This window comes from Podarcis erhardii (genome assembly GCF_964252035.2).
Source record: "Podarcis erhardii genome assembly, chromosome: 5".
In the NCBI taxonomy this organism is placed as follows: Eukaryota; Metazoa; Chordata; class Lepidosauria; order Squamata; family Lacertidae; genus Podarcis; species Podarcis erhardii.
In genome coordinates this window covers 60,941,514-60,960,778 of record NC_138509.1, presented here as the reverse complement: position 1 = coordinate 60,960,778, position 19,265 = coordinate 60,941,514, and the positions used below count along the sequence as shown (strand labels likewise).

The following is a 19,265-nucleotide window of genomic DNA, read 5'->3' as shown; positions in this document are numbered from 1 at the left end:
TGAGTAATTATCCAATCCCTAATCTTCATGTTTACATAGGTTATTCCTCTTCTACTCCCTCACATTTTGTCTAAAAGTAATTTGTTTACAATTGATTATGGTTCTCCACTCATTCTCTAGTTTTCTGCCAATACCTTCTCAGTTCATTTCTGCTATATGCCTCAATGCATTTAAAAGCAAGGTCCAGATTCCTTGCTTACCCCACAACAAGGCTGCTTAACATTTCACACATTTCATATATGCATGCAGTTCACATGCTAAACCAGGGGTCAGCAACCCGCTGCTCCGGAGCCGCATGTGGCTCTTTTACACCTTTGCCGCGGCTCCGGGGCAGATACTAGCGAGGGGAGGAGGCGCATTGTGCGCCCCGACACTCCCCACTGTGGCGGGCGCTGTACTGGCTGTGACGTCGCATGGGGGTGGTGCGTGCGTTAGTCACGCACCGTCCCGACGTCACCTTCCCGCCCACTGTCAGATCTCTGGAGATATATTTGTTTTAAATGTCACAATGGTTTTGTGGCTCCCAGTTTTTTTTTCCTTCGGAAACGGGTCCAAGTGGCTCTTTTTGTCTTAAAGGTTGCAGACCCCTGTGCTAAACCATCATACTTAAGAGAGATGAATGTGTGTTTTGGAAGACATTATCAGCTCTGCAAAAGTGCATACGTGCCTGTGATTTTTGGGCATCTCCTTCTCTGGGTGTGCACGTATTTAAAGCATGCATTTGCAGATCCCACCACACACCCTGGGATTTCTCCATCTAGAGTGTGAAGTGGTCCTGACATCCAAAGAATTATCTCATGTTCACGTCCTCTGATCCTTCTTACCTGCCAGCATTCTTCACAAAGCCCAAATCAGCAAGAACCACATCACAGAGCTCACAACGAAAGCATTCTGGGTGCCAGTTATTGTTCATTGCTTTGATAACACGGCCAATGATGAATTCACCTTAGAATAGAAGCACCACACTTCAGTTAAAACACTTGATTTATTTCAGGACTCTTCTCTATGTGCACCGCCATCCCCACAGAGAATTCCATGGATGATATATTTTAATAATTTATATTGCAATTTACAATTATCTTAGACTCAGAATAAGCCTGCAATTAACTATTATTGAAGAAACTGAGTCTGAGTGAGAGTGACTTAATGAAGGCCACTGAATAATTCATACCCACATTTTTCAGGCTCAGGACTAATATCCATGCCACTGAAACATAAAAAACTATATTCTGAATGTCAGGAACTTTGGCTTTAAAACCTCAAAACTAATTATTTTATTGCTCTTGACCAGAGTGCCTAATGAGAACAACATCCATCATTAATAATTCTTTCACCTTTGTGTAGCTTTCCAGAGAGAGAGAGAGAGAGAGAGAGAGAGAGAGAGAGAGAAGGCTTGAATGATCTGCATCTTACCACATTCCCCACAGCATGGCGCAAACAGCATCTGGAAGTCATGCTCACAATACTTCCTCCCTTCAAACTGTAAAAAAAGATGCAGAAGAACGTATCTTTAAAAAAATTCCACTATGTAATTCTAGTTTGCCCACCACAGAGTTACAATTCCCAGCACCCTTAAACCACAGTTCCCAGGGTTCTTTGGGAAGGGGGTGGGCTTTAAATGTGTGGTGCGTATGAAGCTACTGTTACACAGAATGTAAGTGCAAAGTTCTAGCTTCTACAAACTATTTACCACCATTATTTCAATCACTGCAATTTTTGGTGTTCCTTTGAAGTAATTAATTCTTAGGAAAGCTAATCCCTAATGCAACCTATTTTGGATCAACATTTTAATAACAATATATTTGTTCTATAAGCATGTACTGCACTCTTACAACACTCTCTCATTTTAATTATATTGGCTGCAGAACAGAGCATGATGGGCGGCAGAGCAACAGGGTACCCTTATGGACCAGGCAATGTTGCATTTGTTGAGATGGGTCAGCGCAGTGACACCATTCCACAGGTGAATGGGCCTTGAATTCATCAGCTTACTCACTTCCCCCACCCCCACACTTCCTCCAATACATCTCCAAATAAAAGAACAGAATGTTGCTTCCATGTTTAACTAACTGAAGTTTAGCATCTAATCCCATTATAGGACAAGCTGTGGTTAGTCTTAACTATGGTTAATCAAAACAAGTCAACTTTGAACTGTGGTTTATGAAATTGGTTTGTTTCAATAAACCACAGTTAAAACAAGCCACAGTTTAGGGTTCAGATGTTAATGCTTCTCTGTGGTTAACTGAGAATGAAAATGAAAGCTTCTAATCACATCCTTGTGGCTATCCTAGAGAAGGATGGAGCAAACAAGCCCTGGCTCAAGAACATAACACTAAACAATAGCTCAGCACTATGTCTGAAGCAGGGCATTATTGACAATACTGGTGTCCTGCCTAGGAAAGCAAAACCTCATTGATGACTGAATCATTGAATCATATCAAAGCTAAATTACTGTATACATGGAGGAAATGGAAGGGGGTCATTGATGTAAGAATTGCAAATGAATTTTGGATAATCAAACCCCACAGAAAGTTCAGTCAAGCTTCTTAAAATCATGTAAGTGGAGGAAAAAGTCAAGTAGCTTTTCACACTATCAGAAAGATGTTGATCTTACATCGTAGAAGAGTCCATCTGGAAACTGGCGGAAGCACTGAGCACAGACAAAGCAGTTTTCATGATATAGTTCCCCATTGCTGTTCACGATTCGCTCAGTTGGATCAAAGCGAGCTCGGCAGCGCTCACACACAGCATTTGCAAGGGCATCTGACATGTTACTGGGGAACAAAACAGAAAAAGAAATATCACAATTACATATTGAAGCCATCAAAACCATCTAAGTCAAATTAATCAAATCAATGAGAAGTCCATGCTTACAAATTTATGTTTTACCATATACAAAATCTATATATTGAAGGGTTCCATACATGCTCATCAACCCCTCCATGTTAGAAAGCCAAATCTTCCAGTAGGTCAGTGGGATATTTTCTGTCAACTTCAATGATGAGCCTATTTGAATCCAAACTGCATAAGAGGACTGAATAAGGCATTTGCTAGCACAAAGTAGAAAACCAAGAAAACTCAATAAATTTTCTGTGCCCTTTACAGAATATTCTTTGTAATAGTCAACTTTGCTGATGTCTAGATTTGTCTTAAATGTCACTGAAAGCAATGGAAATTTACAGTAAACGTGTTTAGATGCCAGTGTCTCAAGCAGACAATGGAATGAAAAAACAAATAACTGAATGTCCACTTTCAGATAAGTGCTTTACATTACCTTTAGAATCCATTGGCTGGTTTTAAAGCATGCTCTGACTGCGTGTGGAATTCTGTGATCTGGACAGTCTTGTTTCCAGCCATATCTGCTTCAGATAATCTATGGCTTAGAAAAGCTACTGGGTCACAGAGCCAGACACTATTAATCAACATCACTCATGCAAATAAAAATTCACAAGTAATCTTCTGAGTTTGGAGATAGCCTTGATGCTGTGTTCTTCAACAGATGTGAAAGAGTGAACAAACCCCTCCAGAGTTTTAATGTGAAAAGTTAAGCCTATAGGCACTTTATGAAGCATGGATAACTGTGCAAAAGGCAAAATACAAATACTATGCTTTCAAGAGATCTAACACCAAAGTCATATCTGTTAGTACGGAATCAGCCACCAGGGCTCCTGACACATCAGCAGTTGCCCTCTATCATTGCCTTGGCAGAGCAGAGTCACCCAAGGCCACCTATGCTACTATGGAAGGGACTGGAAGCAAGCAAAGTCACCTTGGAGCAAAATGCAGTTGAATTACTCATACTCTTTGATATTTAAACACAAATATATTCCACAACAAAAAGTGCAAAAACTACCAGGGAAGCATGGGTAAATACAGATAATGTGGGACATACTGAACAGGACACAAACACAATTGAAAGAATGTTTATGCAAGAGCTGAAGGAGTCCTGATGGGCTTTACGAAACAGAAATGAAAACTCCCACCAAGAGACAAATAATTAATCTGTGTCCTTGCAGGCCCATGTTTTTGTCCTTGGAAACATTTCTGGATTCTAGCTATGCAGGTCTTAAATTCATCCATCCCACTCATCCACCCACACACAACAGGCTAAAAATGTCAAATGTGAGAGGATTGATCATATTTAACATCATAGTGGCAGCAGGCTTTCATAACTCCCAGCAGAATCTTACAAACAATCAGCTATCCAGACAATCTTATGAGAGCACAGGAAAAATTATAATGAAACTGAGTAATTAGGTGCTACATCCCAAAACTATCTTGGGATATACGGAGATGTAATAAAACTGATAAAGGGTAAACGGAATAAGTGACTGTTATAAATAAAAATGTCGTTGGTAATGAGAAGTACAAAGGCCATGCAGAAGTCACAGTGCCTTAAAGAAAGCCTGATGTAAATTAATCAAGATTAATTCAGAAAATATTACACATAATTATGAAATCAAACAGGATGTGCTATTATCCTGGCCACTGACAAATCTAAAACTGCAAACTTCACAGATGTTATAAAATTCCCTTAAATATACATCTCCATCTCCAAATGGAAGTAACTCTTCAACCTTGCCCTCGTCTGATCCTACAAAAGGTCTTTCCATTATTGTTCCTACCTTGTTAAAGTACTCATCTCCATCAACCAGACTATTAATTACTTTTATAACTGTGCTTGCCAGCCCCTTGCTAAGACTGCTCAGCCTTTGCAGCAGCTCTAGCAATCATCCATTTCCCACTTTTATATGAACAGCATAAACTTTTCAGACTTATTCATGCCACAAAGCTGGTAGCAAAGTTTGGTGGAGAACAGCTTGCTTCAGATAGCAACTCCATTCTCATGTTGAGGCTTCACTGCAGAAACTGCAGGACAGTAATAGTTATTAATGACAAGACTAGAGGCAGTGAAATGGAGATATCTTTAAAGTGCCATCTGGAAAGGACTGTGCCATATGGTTTAAAGAAAGCTCATATGTTTGTGCCTGAGAACCAAGGAGTGGGACAACACAGGACAATACAGCACCTGCACCACCACTGAAAGTGAGCAACATAAGCTCTGTAGCAGTAATTGTCCCTGGGATTGTGCTGGACTGGTAAACACATCCCATTGATCCACTGGAGATCAACAGAGAGATGACTCATAACCAAAGCACAGTGTAGATAGCATAGGAAGGCTGTTTACTAAGTGTGATGTCTAATGTCAAAGCATAATCAGATATGCATAGCTTAAAAGATTTATAATTAAAAGTCATCAGTTTTAATTAATACAATGAAGGTATTCTGTTTTGGGTATAAAAGTCTTCATGTGCAAATTAGTCAGTCAAGATCAACAAAAAGCAAGAAAAGGCAACAATGAAAGAGACCTCTAAGTCTGTGGAATTTTCTTCACACTGTGGCTCACACATACATGGAAATCAGCATGAGGAAGAGGTCATTAGAAATAACACAAGTGCACACCCAAACACATCACTATTATTAATTCTCCTGGAGCTTTGCGGTGCTTGAAATTCACAGCTGCTCAGGAGGTCCTTGTGACAACTCAGCTGGGAGCTTGATGGCACAAGAGAGGCAGTCCACAACCAGAATTTATTTTGATCTCTGATGTATTTAGGAACTCTAACAAAAGAATTACAGTATCTCTGTCTCTTGTAAAAGATGAGTTGGCAATGTAGCATAAAGGCGTGGTGAATGTTATATTTAATTCCTTAAACATACCAATGTTATATTTAATTCCTTAAGAAGAAGATGCTTGGGGTGGGGGGGACCCCTTTTCCTGTAGATACGGACTGTATTTCATTGCCATTGTGTTAAACAATCAGTCTTATTTGCACAACTGAGAATTCAGAAGGGGCTGTTCTTAATTCTACCTTTCAATACAGACAAGAAAATTGGGGGAGGGCTGTTTCTGCCTCACAGATACTCACTATCCATGCTGATTGAACACTTACAACACTTCCACATACCTGCTGTGATGTAAGTGTTCACGTCTCAGGAGTAGAGAGAAACAAATCAAGAGCTTAGGAGCCAAGTCTCTGATTCACCTTTAATGTACATAAACAAATCTTATTTAAGTAAGTTAGTTGGCGGAGGATTCTGGGTTCTGAGATGCCAGACAGAATTGGTGGACCCAACTGATGCCACCTGTTCTCTACAACATGCTCAAACACCTCTCAGAGAGTGGAACAATTTGAAAAGCACTGCCCTACACTTTCCATTTTATCTACAATTCTTCCCCTTCTGAATTATTTCAGTATTCTTCCGGAGTATCTCAGTAAATGAACCTGTCTCCTATTGTAGAATCTTCCCCTTTAATTCCCCTGCATCTAAAGCAGTACCCTCTCATGAACCAAAACCACACATTTTCATATGGGATGTGAGTGAGTCACGAAAACAGAAACGTTTTAGTGTATGAATTACTATGGGAAATGAGATTAAGACACAGAGCCTACAGCCTAGTGCAATTCAGACCAGACATTATTTGCTTAGAACAAAAGAAAAGCCTTCTGGTTCTACTACCAGACCAAATGCAATCCAGTGAACCCTTGTAGCAGAAATAGCTTTATGTTATGCGAAACAGCTTTGCCCCTTCCAATAAAAGTTCAATGAATTTTTGTCTGGATTTCACTTGAAATATGGCAACCCTGCAATAGACATGAGTTGACGACTATTTGGCAAAAAAATTAAAAGCCTAATTGAGCAGGAGTCTTCTAGGTGATGATAGTTATCTACGTGTTTATTTAATTTATCCTGCATATGATCATGTTCCAGAGGGGATAAGGGTATTGTTTCTTGTAAGAATTTTGAATACCACCGAAATTCCATGGGGACATATCACAAAGACAGGAAACACTGTGCTTGCTGAACTTTGCCCTGCTTTAGAGATCTTAAGGGAAGGGCAAATCCCTATTCTTTTTTCAGTATGACAATTCAATATATGATGAAAAGAAAGAAAAAAATAACATAGAAAACTATTTACAATGGAAAAGACTTATTTCGGGTGGTATAAAAGTATTGGTTTGTTCCAGGTGTCAACAAAAGCTTGAACTTTCACAAGACTATTAAGACTACACATAGCGCCTTAGCTTTTGTTTATGTGGTGCCTACAACTCCCACATTGTTAGCCTGCCCAGCATCACCAAGGAGGCAAAAGTTCCCATGGTTGTTTTCCTGCTATTGTTCAGAACTGTTAATACCAGAGCCAAAGATACCTCTTCAAACAAAGAGTGGAAACTGAAACACAGTCGTGTCAGCCTGTCTAGTTTTGCCTTCCTTCCTGCTTCAAAGGAAACATTCCAATAATCCGAGACCATTAATCTAAAACAGCTATCCAAATAACCTACCTAAATATCCCAGCTGCCCTGTCTTTCCCATCATTCCATAGTGACCCTGTGCCACTCAGACGATCTTGCCGGCGTTGATAGAGTTTGGAAGATGCTAGCCCCCGAAGTTTCACGCCAGCCATGGAATTCATTACCTCTGGGTAGAAAAGCTGTATGAGGATAACTGAAGAGCAGTCCACAAATAACACTGTAGGTTCAAGGAAGCAGTTTCTTTGGATAACTGCTTTTATCAGAAATACTACAAGAACAAGTCCGTGCTTCTTATGCAGCAGCTGCTGCTCTGTAACTATTCAACATCTTCCTTCTTTTCTTCAAGTATGGAATTAGTGTAATTTGTTCAGAGTCATTTGAACAAGAACTAAAATTAAAAAATCTTGATTTTTTTTTTTTACCTTGATTCCTTTACTAAAATCACAGAATCAAAAAAACTGAATTTGAGAGAAACCCCCCCCCACCAAAGACTACTTGCTGAAATAGACTCCTTCGTATCAGTCTTCTTTGACCAGTTCCATCACAATTCTATATTACCTAGTGATCGGATTGCCACTTGGGAAAACAAATGCTGGAAAACAGCAGGCTAGCTTTGAAGCTTACTTCAAAAGCCACATATAGTCAGAATATCAATAAGCTGAGAAAAGAAACATACTTTACATTCCATTCCCCACTTTGTTCTCTCTGAGATGCAGTAGTGTTACAGACTCAAGCTGTTCTTTTACACAACTAATTCCACGCCCACTTTAGGGAGATCACATTACATAAGCTGGAGTCAGGACTAGCGTTTCTATTGTTTGGATGATCCAGACCTCCCTAACCTCAGAATCATCAAATCGTAGAGTTGGAAGGGACATGAGGGTCATCTAGTCTAACCCCCCTCAACTTATTTCTCCTTTAAAAAAAAAACTTTTTTCATATACTGAAAATTATGTGTGATTATGCTTACTATTGCTGATTCTGGCTATATAAAAATCCAAGCCAAAAAAAGAAAAAGTAGCAAAATCCAACAATGCAGAAAACCAGTCCTTTAAATTAAGAAGCACAAACAAGTAGCAGAAAAGTTTCCCAGTATCCCAACCAAGCACAGATGCATAATTAGATGTATTATAAGTAAGAAATGACAATTCCAAAATCTATTTCATAAAAATGACAAAAAAGTACTGGCAAAAATCACTCCCTCCTATATTCTACCTGCTTTTTAACATTTTTAAACACAGAAACAATAGCTTTCTTAATTATCTTTCAGAACAATGGGTCCAAATATTTCAAGCAGGGAGTACTGAAATTAAGTACCTTTGGTTTTGCACCTGCTAATTCCACCCAAAGATATGGAGGTGAACATTATATTGGCCTAGTGCACCTGGCTTATGCATATAATAATGCAGCCTTAATCCCTCTCTCAATCCATTAGTCACAGAATCATAAAGCTGGTGAGTGCCTGGAAATCTAAAGTGGCAACTTTGCCAACAGATGACTGTCCAGCCCTTACTTGAAGACCTCCAGTGAGGTCAAACCCACTTTAGTTCTGTTGTCAAACTGCTCTTACCATCAAAACATTTGTCCTAATGTTCAGCTGAAATCTACTCACCTGTAATTTAAGCCCATTAGGTCTACCCCTGTTCTCTAAGGAAGCAGAACAAGTCTCCTATTTCTATGTGGAAGCCTTTCAGGAATTTAAAAAGCCCTATCAACGTTTCCTCTCAGTCTTTCCTTCTTCAGACTACACATACGTACACAGTTCATCTATTCCTCATTTTCCTTACTGCTGATCATTTTGTTGCCCTCCTCAACCTTTTTCAGTTTGTCCATGCTCTTCTTAAAGTGCAGCACCCCAAAATGGACACAGCGCTAAGGAGAAAGTGTGACTGTGACATGCAGTAGAACTATTACTTTCTGTGGCTTGGAAATTACCGTTCTGTTAATACTGTACTGCCAAAAATCACGTTAGCCTCTTGTGCAGCCACAGCACACAAATAGCTCGTTTCAACATGTGATTGACTACAATTCCAAGATTATTTCCACATGTGCCACTGCCAAGTCAGGTATCCCATATCCTGTACCTGGATATTTTATTTATTTAACTAGCCTAAATCTAGAATCTTGCATTTGTCGCTATTGAATTTCATTTTGTAAATTTTTCTGGTTTTTAAACATTTATTAAATTTATATACTGCCATTCATCTGAAGATCTCAGGGTGGTTCACAGCATAAAAATACAAAACAAAAGTACAACACACATCATAAAAACAAGATCCAAACCAATAACATCCCTTCTACAAACACATTTAAAGGACCTAGAATGTTAACCAGACAAAGCCCTGGTTGAAGAGGAATGTTTTCACCTGGTGCCTAAAGATGTTTAATGAAGACGCCAGGTGAGATATTTGATAAAAGTTGTTTTGAATTTTATTTATGATGTGTTAGGTATCCTCACCAGTATTGCGTCATCCACATATCTGATAAGCATGCCTTCTACCTCTTCATCCAAGTCATTGATTCCAACATTAAGGAGTACTGGGTCAAAGGAAAAGCTCTGCAGCACCCCACTTGAAACTTATTTCCATTAGCCCTCTCTGAACAATTTCCCAACCTTCTGGGAATCACCTGACATTAAGCTGTTTGCTAATGAAAATATCATCATCAACTTTGTCAAACATTCTGCTGAAATAAAGATAATTTATATGCAAAAGCATTCCCACAATCCACTAAACTAATAATATGTTCAAAAAAGTACTGAGTTTAGCAACAATACACATTTTTGAAAAATCAATGCTGTCTTCTATTATTAACTGCATTATCAAAGTGCTCACAAATGGACTTCTTAATACAGTATATTAAATTTCTTACATTTATATCCTGCATTCTCTATCCTACAACCCAAGGTGGCATTTCTGTAGTTCCCAAGCAGTATCTCAACCAGGCACTGATCTGACTTTAACCTTATAAAATCAACTCTATAGTCTATAATTTTCCAAATTTTCCTTTTCCCCATTTTTGAGGATTGAGACAACATGCCACTTTGGCATATAAGTGATAAAACAACAACAACAAACTTTTTCTACAGTTCTGTGGCACCTCACCTGTTCTCCACAATTTCTCAGATGATACAAATAACTTCTGAGACAAGACCTGCCAGTTCCTTTAGTATTTTATAAAGAAATTCATCTGACCCTGAATACCTGAACTTGTTTCAAGTACTTCCTAAACAATTCCTTATCAATCTTGAACTTACACTGCTTATGCAAGGTTGCTTTGGGGAGAAAATGGAAAGACAGCTGAGTATCAGTTCATTTCATAGAATGGTCATAATCAAGGACCATTGGTCATAATCAATCATTATAACTTTTCCACCTGAGCTATTTTGTTAAGTAACTAAAAGGAGGAAAAGCTATCATCAGCAAATTGGATTCTTCAACAAACTTATTTTTTCAAAGTCTTTCATAAGACCTGTTTTAAATAATACACTGTTAAGAATCTAATTCTAACAATCATGTCTTGTTTTTGTGTAACTATAAATTATTATAGCTTTCCCTCCTTTTAGTTACTTAACAAAATAGCCATATAATCAAACAGGTGAGTATGAGAAAGTTAAACACATGCTTCCTTTAATTCATTCTGGTAATAATCAATCATTATAACTTTTCCACCTGAGCTACAGGGAGCCCAAAGAACTGGGAAATAAAATCAAGTTATAAAACACATTCAAATGCAATTCTATACAAACTTACCTGTGAGTAGGCCCGAATGAACATAGTGGGACTTACTTCTGAGTTAACATGCATAGAATTATGTGGTCAGTGCTCCATTTGTCCCGATTAGTTTTACACAGGGTGGGAAATAAGAAGTTCTGATTCCTCCTGCCCTAAATGTTAGGGACCACAGAAAACCACGCAGAAAGCAATAGATGGGATACATAAAACACAAAACTTAATTGGGATCTCCAATCCACTCTTCTTCCTACCTACATCTATTCAAGGCACAGATAACATGGGGAACATTCACAGGATGGTCACTCACACTAGCAATTAATGTCTAATTATAGTTACAGAGGTGCAGCTGTGTTAATTCCTTGCAAGAAAACAAGCAGAATCTTATGGCACCTTAAAAGAATAACAAATGTAACATGACATAAGGTTTTTGGGACTCATGCCCACTTTTTCAGATGCATAAAGTGAAAGTTGGTAGGTATAAAAAGAATAAAATTGCAAGGTGGGAGTTGAATGGCAATGAGATGCAAAAATTACAATAAAAATATGAACTTAAATATATATATATGTTAAATATGTACACTTTTTGCAGTAGCAGATTGGTGCTAATTGGCTGAAAACCATTGGCAAGAAAGTCATATCCTGATAATGGTAAGTTAATTCACACACACACAGTGAGATAAAAATCCTTTCTTTCAAGTTCACCCATAAGTGATGGCACTGAACTTATTGATGAATTAGCAGTTTCATGTTGTATTGTTTCTTGTTGCAGAATGGTCACCCTTAAGGTCAGTTACAGAGTGACTTGAGAGGTGGAAATATTCTCTCACTGATTTATGGATATTACCATTTAAATTATCAGACTGACCTGTCTGTCCTATGAAGGGTACTGTTGGCAGATGATAGTATAAATCTCACTAGGTGAATAAACCCCTGGTATTGCGGATGCCATTATTAGATCCTGTTCTAGTGTAACCAGAATGACACAGGGGCAGAGCATCTAGATTTGCCTCCGGGCATGGTCCTTAAACATATATTTTAACTCTAGTTTTCACTGACTGCAATTTTTGCATCTCATTGCTATTCAACTCCCACCTTGAAATGTTCTCCTTTATACCTGCCAACTAAATTTCATGCATCTCGCAAAGTGGGCTTGAGTTCATGAAACCTCCCGTCATAATAAACTTGTTAGTCTTTAATTTGCCACAAGGCTCTTTGATTGTTTTATCATTGTTACAATATTTCTGTACCCAAACCACACCATCTTTTGTTTTGCCAGTTCTCTGCGGTCCCCCCTTGAGGGAAGTTCACTCTGCCCTTGCTGGAGAGATGCTCCCTTCATTATTTCCTTCACATGCCCAGTAGCAGCTAAGTGTCTGGGCTTTGCATATATATATACAGTACACTATTGAACCAAACAATTAAAACAAAAATGGCAAGCGTCACACATTCCAGGGTGGGGTTAGTCTGTTGTAGCAGAAGCAACAGCGAGTCTTGGGCACCCTAAAAAGGACGCACTGTGGAACAGGAATCTTTCAGGGGCTGTATGTTGAAAAGGCCTAACAAAGCGGTTTGCAGCAATAAAAAAAAAGACAGCCTCAAATTCCGTGGAAAGCCCAATTCCTAAACACCTCCCTGACATCATTTCATTTTTTTTATCCCGAAGGGAAGGGCGAAAACCCTGAGCAGCTAAGCTGGCCGATTTCTGGGCACTCCCAAGGGCTGCTCCGAGCGTGCAAGTGATAATATCACCGGCCAGGAGGGGGCTGTCGGCGGCGGGAAGGCTCACGACTGGAAACGGGGCTGAACTGCCCGCTCTGAGAGCCAGAGGCCGCGGAGTCGCTCTCCGCCCATCCTCACCGCCGGCGCTGGCGAGGGGACCCCGAGGGCTTCTCCTGCTGCTCAGTTCCTACCTGCCCGTCATGGCGGCTCCCGGCCCCGCGCTGAGGCGGCGGCAGCGGCTGTCCTGACAAGTGAGGAGAGGACGAGACCCGCCCGCGCTCTAGAGCCACTCGGGCCCCGGCTCAGGCAGCAGCGCCCGGCCCGCTTGGCTCTCGCCTGTCCTCCGCCCTGGGTCAGCCGCGGTGGCGGGCCGCCCCCCAAGGCCTCCAGAAGACGGGCTGCCTCCTCTTCCCGCCCCTCGGCTCGGCCCAGCACATACTTTTCCTAGAAAGGGAATGAAATAATAAATAATGAAATAGCCGTGGCCGGCCGGTGGGCGGGCCAGGCGGGGGGAGCGCTTGGGCGGCAGGGCACGAGCCAAGCTTGCGGGAAAGAGAGGGACGTGTAGGGAGCTGAAGGCGCGGCTGTTGGTGCTCCGTAGGCTGAGTAGGGAATGGAAACCCATCGTGTAAGCACCGCCGTGGGAGCAGCCCCAAAGGGACAGCGGAGACTATGAAGACCCCCCCTAAAGCTGTTCGGTTTGTCCTTATTATGGTCATTCAGGGGCAGTCACAGAAGTCCATTACATGCCTCTCCCACCTAATGTTATGCTAGAATCTCTGCGCTATCCTTTCAACAATAAACCTCTCAGATCTGCAGCCGTTATTCAGGACAAGCTTATTGCCCTTATTGAAACTAATCTTCGCGCATTCTTCTTATTTAACACCCTCAAGTTAGGGAGTGGCAGATATCGAGAGTGCAAGGGGACATGGCTGCAATTCAGAGAGGGCTGGAATGCAACTGGTAAATACGTTTGAAGGTAAGACACCATTTATATGCTAAAAGCTGGAAGCCTCTGAGCCAAGATGAGCAAGCAGGAGTGAGCAGGACAGCACTGATAAGACAGCACTGTGGGCATAACAGAAGCCTGATGTAATGGAGAGAATCAGTGGGTCACTTATCTCCAAACCCAACCTCTATAGGAATGAGAAGGGCGCAGAACTATAGAGGGGGCCTCAAGTTGATGGGCATTACCATTCAAATAGTGTGCATTCACCGGGTCATATGTGGGGCAGGGCTTACCTAGACCCCCAATATTTTATTCAAGTTGCCACCCCTGCCCCATGACCAAATTGCTCATAGTGATCTTGACATGGCAAATGAAATCAGGGAGGCATTCCAAAGAGGAGCTGCTGTAGTAATAAATGACTTCAATTAAACTAGCATACCGTTACTTTTACAATAAGATAGAGCAAGCATTTATTTCTTTGTTACCGCTACGTAATTGTTTCTGACTGAATCACAGCCTTATCACAGCGATAGTAAAATTCTAGAACCCGCCCCCGCCAGCTCTCAATTCCGCCCTGGGGAAGGGGAAAACAAAGTCCAAAGAGACTGGCGTTTCTTCTCCGGATGATGGTCACTCTCTAAGTTTCATATCTCTATAGTTCAGCGTCTCTAAAGGAAAAAGTAGATCCAAGTCCTTGATGACGCAAACCCTATTCCCTTGGCGACAAGAAAAACCACGGAAGTGCATTACTCCGGCCGACAGTTGACCAATCGGCAACTGCCTTCCCACCCCGGCGCTTTCCCAAAAGGCCCTTCGCCTTCTCCCCAAGATGGCGGATCTAAACCGGCAATTGCAGGAGTACTTAGCTCAGTCCAAGGCGGGCGGCAGCTCGGCGGCCCTGTCGGCGCCCCAGAACCCGCCGCGAGATGAGGCGGAGAAGCCCGGCTCGGGGTTGGGGACTTGGCTGGGCCGGATCAACCCCTTCCCCGCGACGGAGACGTGGCCGTGGGCAGCCGAGCCGGAGCCGGATCCGTGGCTGCCGACGGGTCTGTCCCGTTGGCAGCGGCTGGTGGGGAGCGCGCTGTGCCTGCTGCTGGCCGCGCTCTGCTTCGGCCTCGCCGCTCTCTACGGGTCGCTCCTGTTGCTCCGCAAGTTCGCGCTGCTCTGGTCGCTGGGCTCCACCTTCGCCTTGGGCGCCGCGGGCTTCTTACGGGGCCCGAGCCGCCTCCTGGGCGAGCCCGACCGCCGCGGCCTGGCCCTCCTTTACTTAGCCTCGGTGGGCGGCACTCTGTACGCGGCGCTTGGGCTCCGCAGCACCCTGCTCACCACGCTGGGGGCCGTTGTCCAGCTGGGAGCCGGCGGAGTCTACTTGCTGTCTTCGGTACCTGGCGGGACTACCGGGCTGCGCTATGTCGGCGGATTCTTGGGCGGCGCCGTGCGACGCAGCGTGTCTAAAACTCTGCCCGTGTGAGGACGGTCGTCGAGGCGAAGCCCTTCATGGACGTGGGAAAACAAGATCGATGTCTGTGGTAAAGAGCCCCTTGCCCGTCTCCAAACCAACGCGCAGCACGGGACGTCGTCTCCAGGCCAGACCCGACTGCCCATGGGGCATTTTGTAGGATAACGTTTCTTTACTGTTTATCTTTTCGAATCGAGGGCAGAGGAGCACTTGAGTAACCTTACCGGGACACTGCATCCTTCGCACAAGGCAGTTGAAAAGGATAGTTGAAGTTAATTGCAACAAAAGTGTATGAACTTGGCTGAACAAGCTACTCAAGCAATTGAACCAATTCAGGGCTTTAACAGTGGTACTGGGTAAAGGTCTTTTTGTGTCTCCCCTTGCTCTCTGAAACCACTCACATGCCCTCTCAGCGGCAGGTGATGAGGGTTGTTGTTTTTTTTTAACAGGCAGATCCAGCCAAGTGTACAAGTATGTGTTGGCAGATTCCCTGAGGGTGCACATTGATGCCAGACCTATCTCTTTGTCTTTGAACCCAACTGCATAATATATCAAACATGCTTTTATGAAAGTGTTTTCAATGATGTCACTTCTGTTTTGAAGAAGCAACCGGTCTGTTGCGCTGCTTAAAGAGAGAGTACAAGCAGATAGTTCATTTCTTCTGGAATGGTCTGTCCCAAGTAGTGGCAAGCCTCACTTGCCTGTCTCTTGCTGCTTAGAGTGGCTGAAAGACTATATGATAGTAGCAAGAATGACATTCCCACTTGCTATTAACTATGCTGGGTTCAGTCCCCATCTCTGCACCATCCAGAGGAAGAGCACAAGTGAGTGAGGATGAGATGGCTACTCTGGTGTGTATGTGTTAGAAGTTTACTGACTGGATGGTTCCTTACCCTTTCCAGCCTCTGATGCATGGTAGGGGGAAAGAGAAGTTGCTATTTACTACTTGCCTGATCAGCTCTTTTTCCTTCAGAAGAAGCTGCTCAAAAACTGTGATTTCGGTAAACTCTTTTAAAATGAGATGGTCTAAATCATCAGTTTGTCTCTTCATCTTTTCAGAGCCAGAGCAGGATATAAATTTGGAAGCTGTTGTGATTTGCTTCCATTCAGTTCCCTAGCATCATAACATTCCCAATTGCCATGTAACCTCTTGCCTTACTAAAAGTCAGCAGTATCAGTATATATAGTACTTTGTTTATCCATAACACAAGTTCTTTCTTGGGCTGACTTCCAGCATACTTCCTATTCAAGCAATGACTTCTATGTCTGATCATATTCAAAATGGCATGACCATGAGACTGCTGAAGTTCACACCAGTGATTTTAAAGACAGTATAATATAGACATGGGGCCTAATTCTGCCATAATGGGTTATGCTTTCGTTGTGACTTTGGGAAATCACAATATATGTGAAAAAGCTGTGCCTGAATATATTATCCTCAACTTCTTTGGATCATGGGGCTATCTGTCATATATGATTCTGTCATAACTTATTCCATGTTTGCATTGAAGATTTTGTAAGCCCATGGGTTGAATCTGAACTGCACAGGCTCCTAGTTCTTGCTACAGCTTAGAAGTATTGATAAGTGGTGTGATGGATGGGTATCACATAGACATATTTAATATAATATATCAATATGCACTACCAAAATCACCTGAGTAAAGTTCATTTTGCTCCACAAATGTAATCTGTAAACCACTTAAACCAACAGCAGCTGCAAGCACTACACTTTGGCAGTGTAAGTTGCTATAATATAATTTTAAAACTAACCATTGAAGCTGCCTCTTAATTGTGGCTCTTAGTGTTATTTGAAGTCAGTAAAGTAAGCCTTGCAAAATGGCTTAGAGTTTGCAGCCAAATGTTAAAGTATTAGTTTTTCAAAGTCTGTAGCTCTCAATAAAACATTTTTGACAACAATAAAAAATGATATGCAAATAACTTCCAGTTCAAAAGTACGTTACTGAGAAAGGCTTCTTGCTGTAGTGGGAATGTTAAGAGCACTATCGTCAAACACAAATGCTGCATCAGTGTGGGACATGAAGTGTAAAACTTGAAAGTAATTTAGTAGCTAGTATGTCTGAATAGATACTTTGACTACTTGATGTACAGCCCAATTCTGTGCATGTTTACTAGAAGCAAGTCCTAGTGAGACTTTTTTAAAAAATAAATGCATAGGATTATGGCTTTAGGTTGTGATCTGCTATTAAGATGGCCTATTTGTTTACATTTTCAAACTTGAGATTTGTGGGTCCTGCATTGTAGTGAAATCAGGCTATGGCAGATGCCGCAGATCTGAATCAAAATGGTGCTAAGTGTTGTTAAATTGTGTGATAAAAATATTCTGAAATCTTTTAATTGGGACTTTAAAAAATAGTGTTAATTAGCATGACACATTGTAGAGCACATTTAACAGTGCAATCCTGTTTACTCAGAAGGAAGCCCTGCGGAGTTAAAAGGGACTTACAACGAGGTACATAGCCTAACAGGTAGGCTAACCCTGCCCTGATATCAATAGAGCAGAGGGTGCTTTATCTCATACTTTGCTGCTTTTGCTTGCCAGGGTGGAAGGGGGTTTTCTTTCTTAAATTTTTGCTGTGCCAGCTCCAGGCTAGCACAGCTGAGAAGCCTATGGATCAAGCCTCTCACAGGAAGCACAGGATCCAGAGCCCTGGCATCCTGACCCATTTCACGTCTTATTGCTGGCTTTCCACCCATCAAAGGTGGAGCCTGCACTATAGTAGAGCCCCCACCCTGTAAACCAGCAGCACATCTCTTTGCTGTCAGGGAGTAACAAGCATAGTATTCTATCTTCCCACAAGCCACCAACATTGGGAGGGCACATTAGATTTGGGCTGTAAGTGATTGGTTTTTGTATTAGTGTACATTTTTGTATTCATGTAGATACATAGTTGTTCAGTCCCTTGTCATTTGAAAGAAATGGTTAGATTCAGTTTTTGCAAACTTATTTTGAAGTATTTTGGGTCTCAATAGAAGTGTTTACAGAACTAGCTGATAGCACTTTCAGAAGTGAAACTGATTTGAATGACATTAAAAAAACCTCAGATCTAAATAGGGGCTGAAAACAATATTTTACTGGTGTGTGTGTGTGGTTTTTTTAGATGGTTGGTTATAACTGTGCTTAAGATTGCTATGTGTATTTCCTATTTAACTGTGGTTGAGGTGGAAGGAGCGGGCATTCCCAGAGCTAGCTGGAACCAGTATTGTCTCTGCACTGACCACATCTAAAAGGTTTTCAGATATTTTAATATTGCCAGATCATCTCTTGAGAAATGTACCAGCATAACGTAGAGACTACAAAGCTTCTCTGTAGACATATGTCTACAAAGACTTAACAAAACTTAAAAGCACAAAATAAACTTCACCAGAATGCTGTTTTCTAGTTCTTTTCTTCTGCAGTTGGGTAGGCTTCACTATTGGAATAAGCTGTCTACCAAAGAGAAATGGAGAAACATGTACAGTATGTGCTTTACGTTCACTTGCTTTGCAGATATGTGCAGTGTGTCATTTTTGTTAATAAAATTGAATAATTAAAGCCTAGGCCAAGGAGTCTTGATTCCTTGTGACAGAAGTCTTAAGGCTCAGTGATTCCCCCCCCCCATGTTTGGTATGCAGTATAACCCTTAGTGGTATTAAACTTGTCCAGACCCAAGACCCACTTCCAAGTCCAAACCTGCAGCATGGCACCCACTTTCACTTTTGATTTATACTTAATAATGCCAATAATGTACATTAATAATCCTAAAATAATTTAGAGCAATATATATAGTTTACTCATTTAGTAGTAGTAGTAGTAGTAATAATAATAATAATAAAAACACACTAATGACTTTTAGCAAAAAGACAGAAAAGCTTTTGAGAAGCAATGTTGTTGTTTTTAAAGACACTTTCAGTGGAACACCTGAGCATGTTTGTTCTTCCAGATTTCATTCCAGTAAGGGGTGATATTAGAAAAGCAACTCCTTTCCTTCAGCTAAACTGTTTCTTGTTTTGTTTTTAAGGGTCATGCTGGCCACATGACCCGGAAGCTGTCTGCGGACAAACGGCAGCTCCCTCGGCCCATAGAGTGA

The 19,265-nt window shown here is 41.5% G+C and overlaps 2 protein-coding genes across 3 annotated transcripts in view; one reads left to right on the top strand and one right to left on the bottom strand.

Annotated features, from left to right (window-relative positions):
• LIMS2 (LIM zinc finger domain containing 2) overlaps positions 1–13,918 on the bottom strand; it is a 32,034-nt gene extending 18,116 nt beyond the window's left edge. The window contains exons 1-4 of one of the 2 annotated variants that reach the window (XM_081864079.1): positions 12,961–13,918; positions 2,615–2,774; positions 1,414–1,480; positions 825–945 (exon numbers count right to left, since the gene is read on the bottom strand). In XM_081864079.1, coding sequence (XP_081720205.1) covers positions 825–945; positions 1,414–1,480; positions 2,615–2,774; positions 12,961–12,971 — 359 coding nt within the window. In that variant the 5' untranslated portion in view covers positions 12,972–13,918. Of the gene's footprint in view, positions 1–824; positions 946–1,413; positions 1,481–2,614; positions 2,775–7,346; positions 7,743–12,960 lie in introns of those variants that run through there. The other variant, XM_081864078.1, reaches the window with a different exon arrangement.
• Positions 13,919–14,012: 94 nt separating this feature from the next.
• Positions 14,013–18,730, top strand: SFT2D3 (SFT2 domain containing 3). The gene has a single exon (XM_081864087.1). The coding sequence runs from the start codon at positions 14,548–14,550 to the stop codon at positions 15,187–15,189; it is 642 nt and encodes a 213-aa protein (XP_081720213.1). The 5' UTR covers positions 14,013–14,547; the 3' UTR covers positions 15,190–18,730.
• Positions 18,731–19,265: the final 535 nt, after the last annotated feature.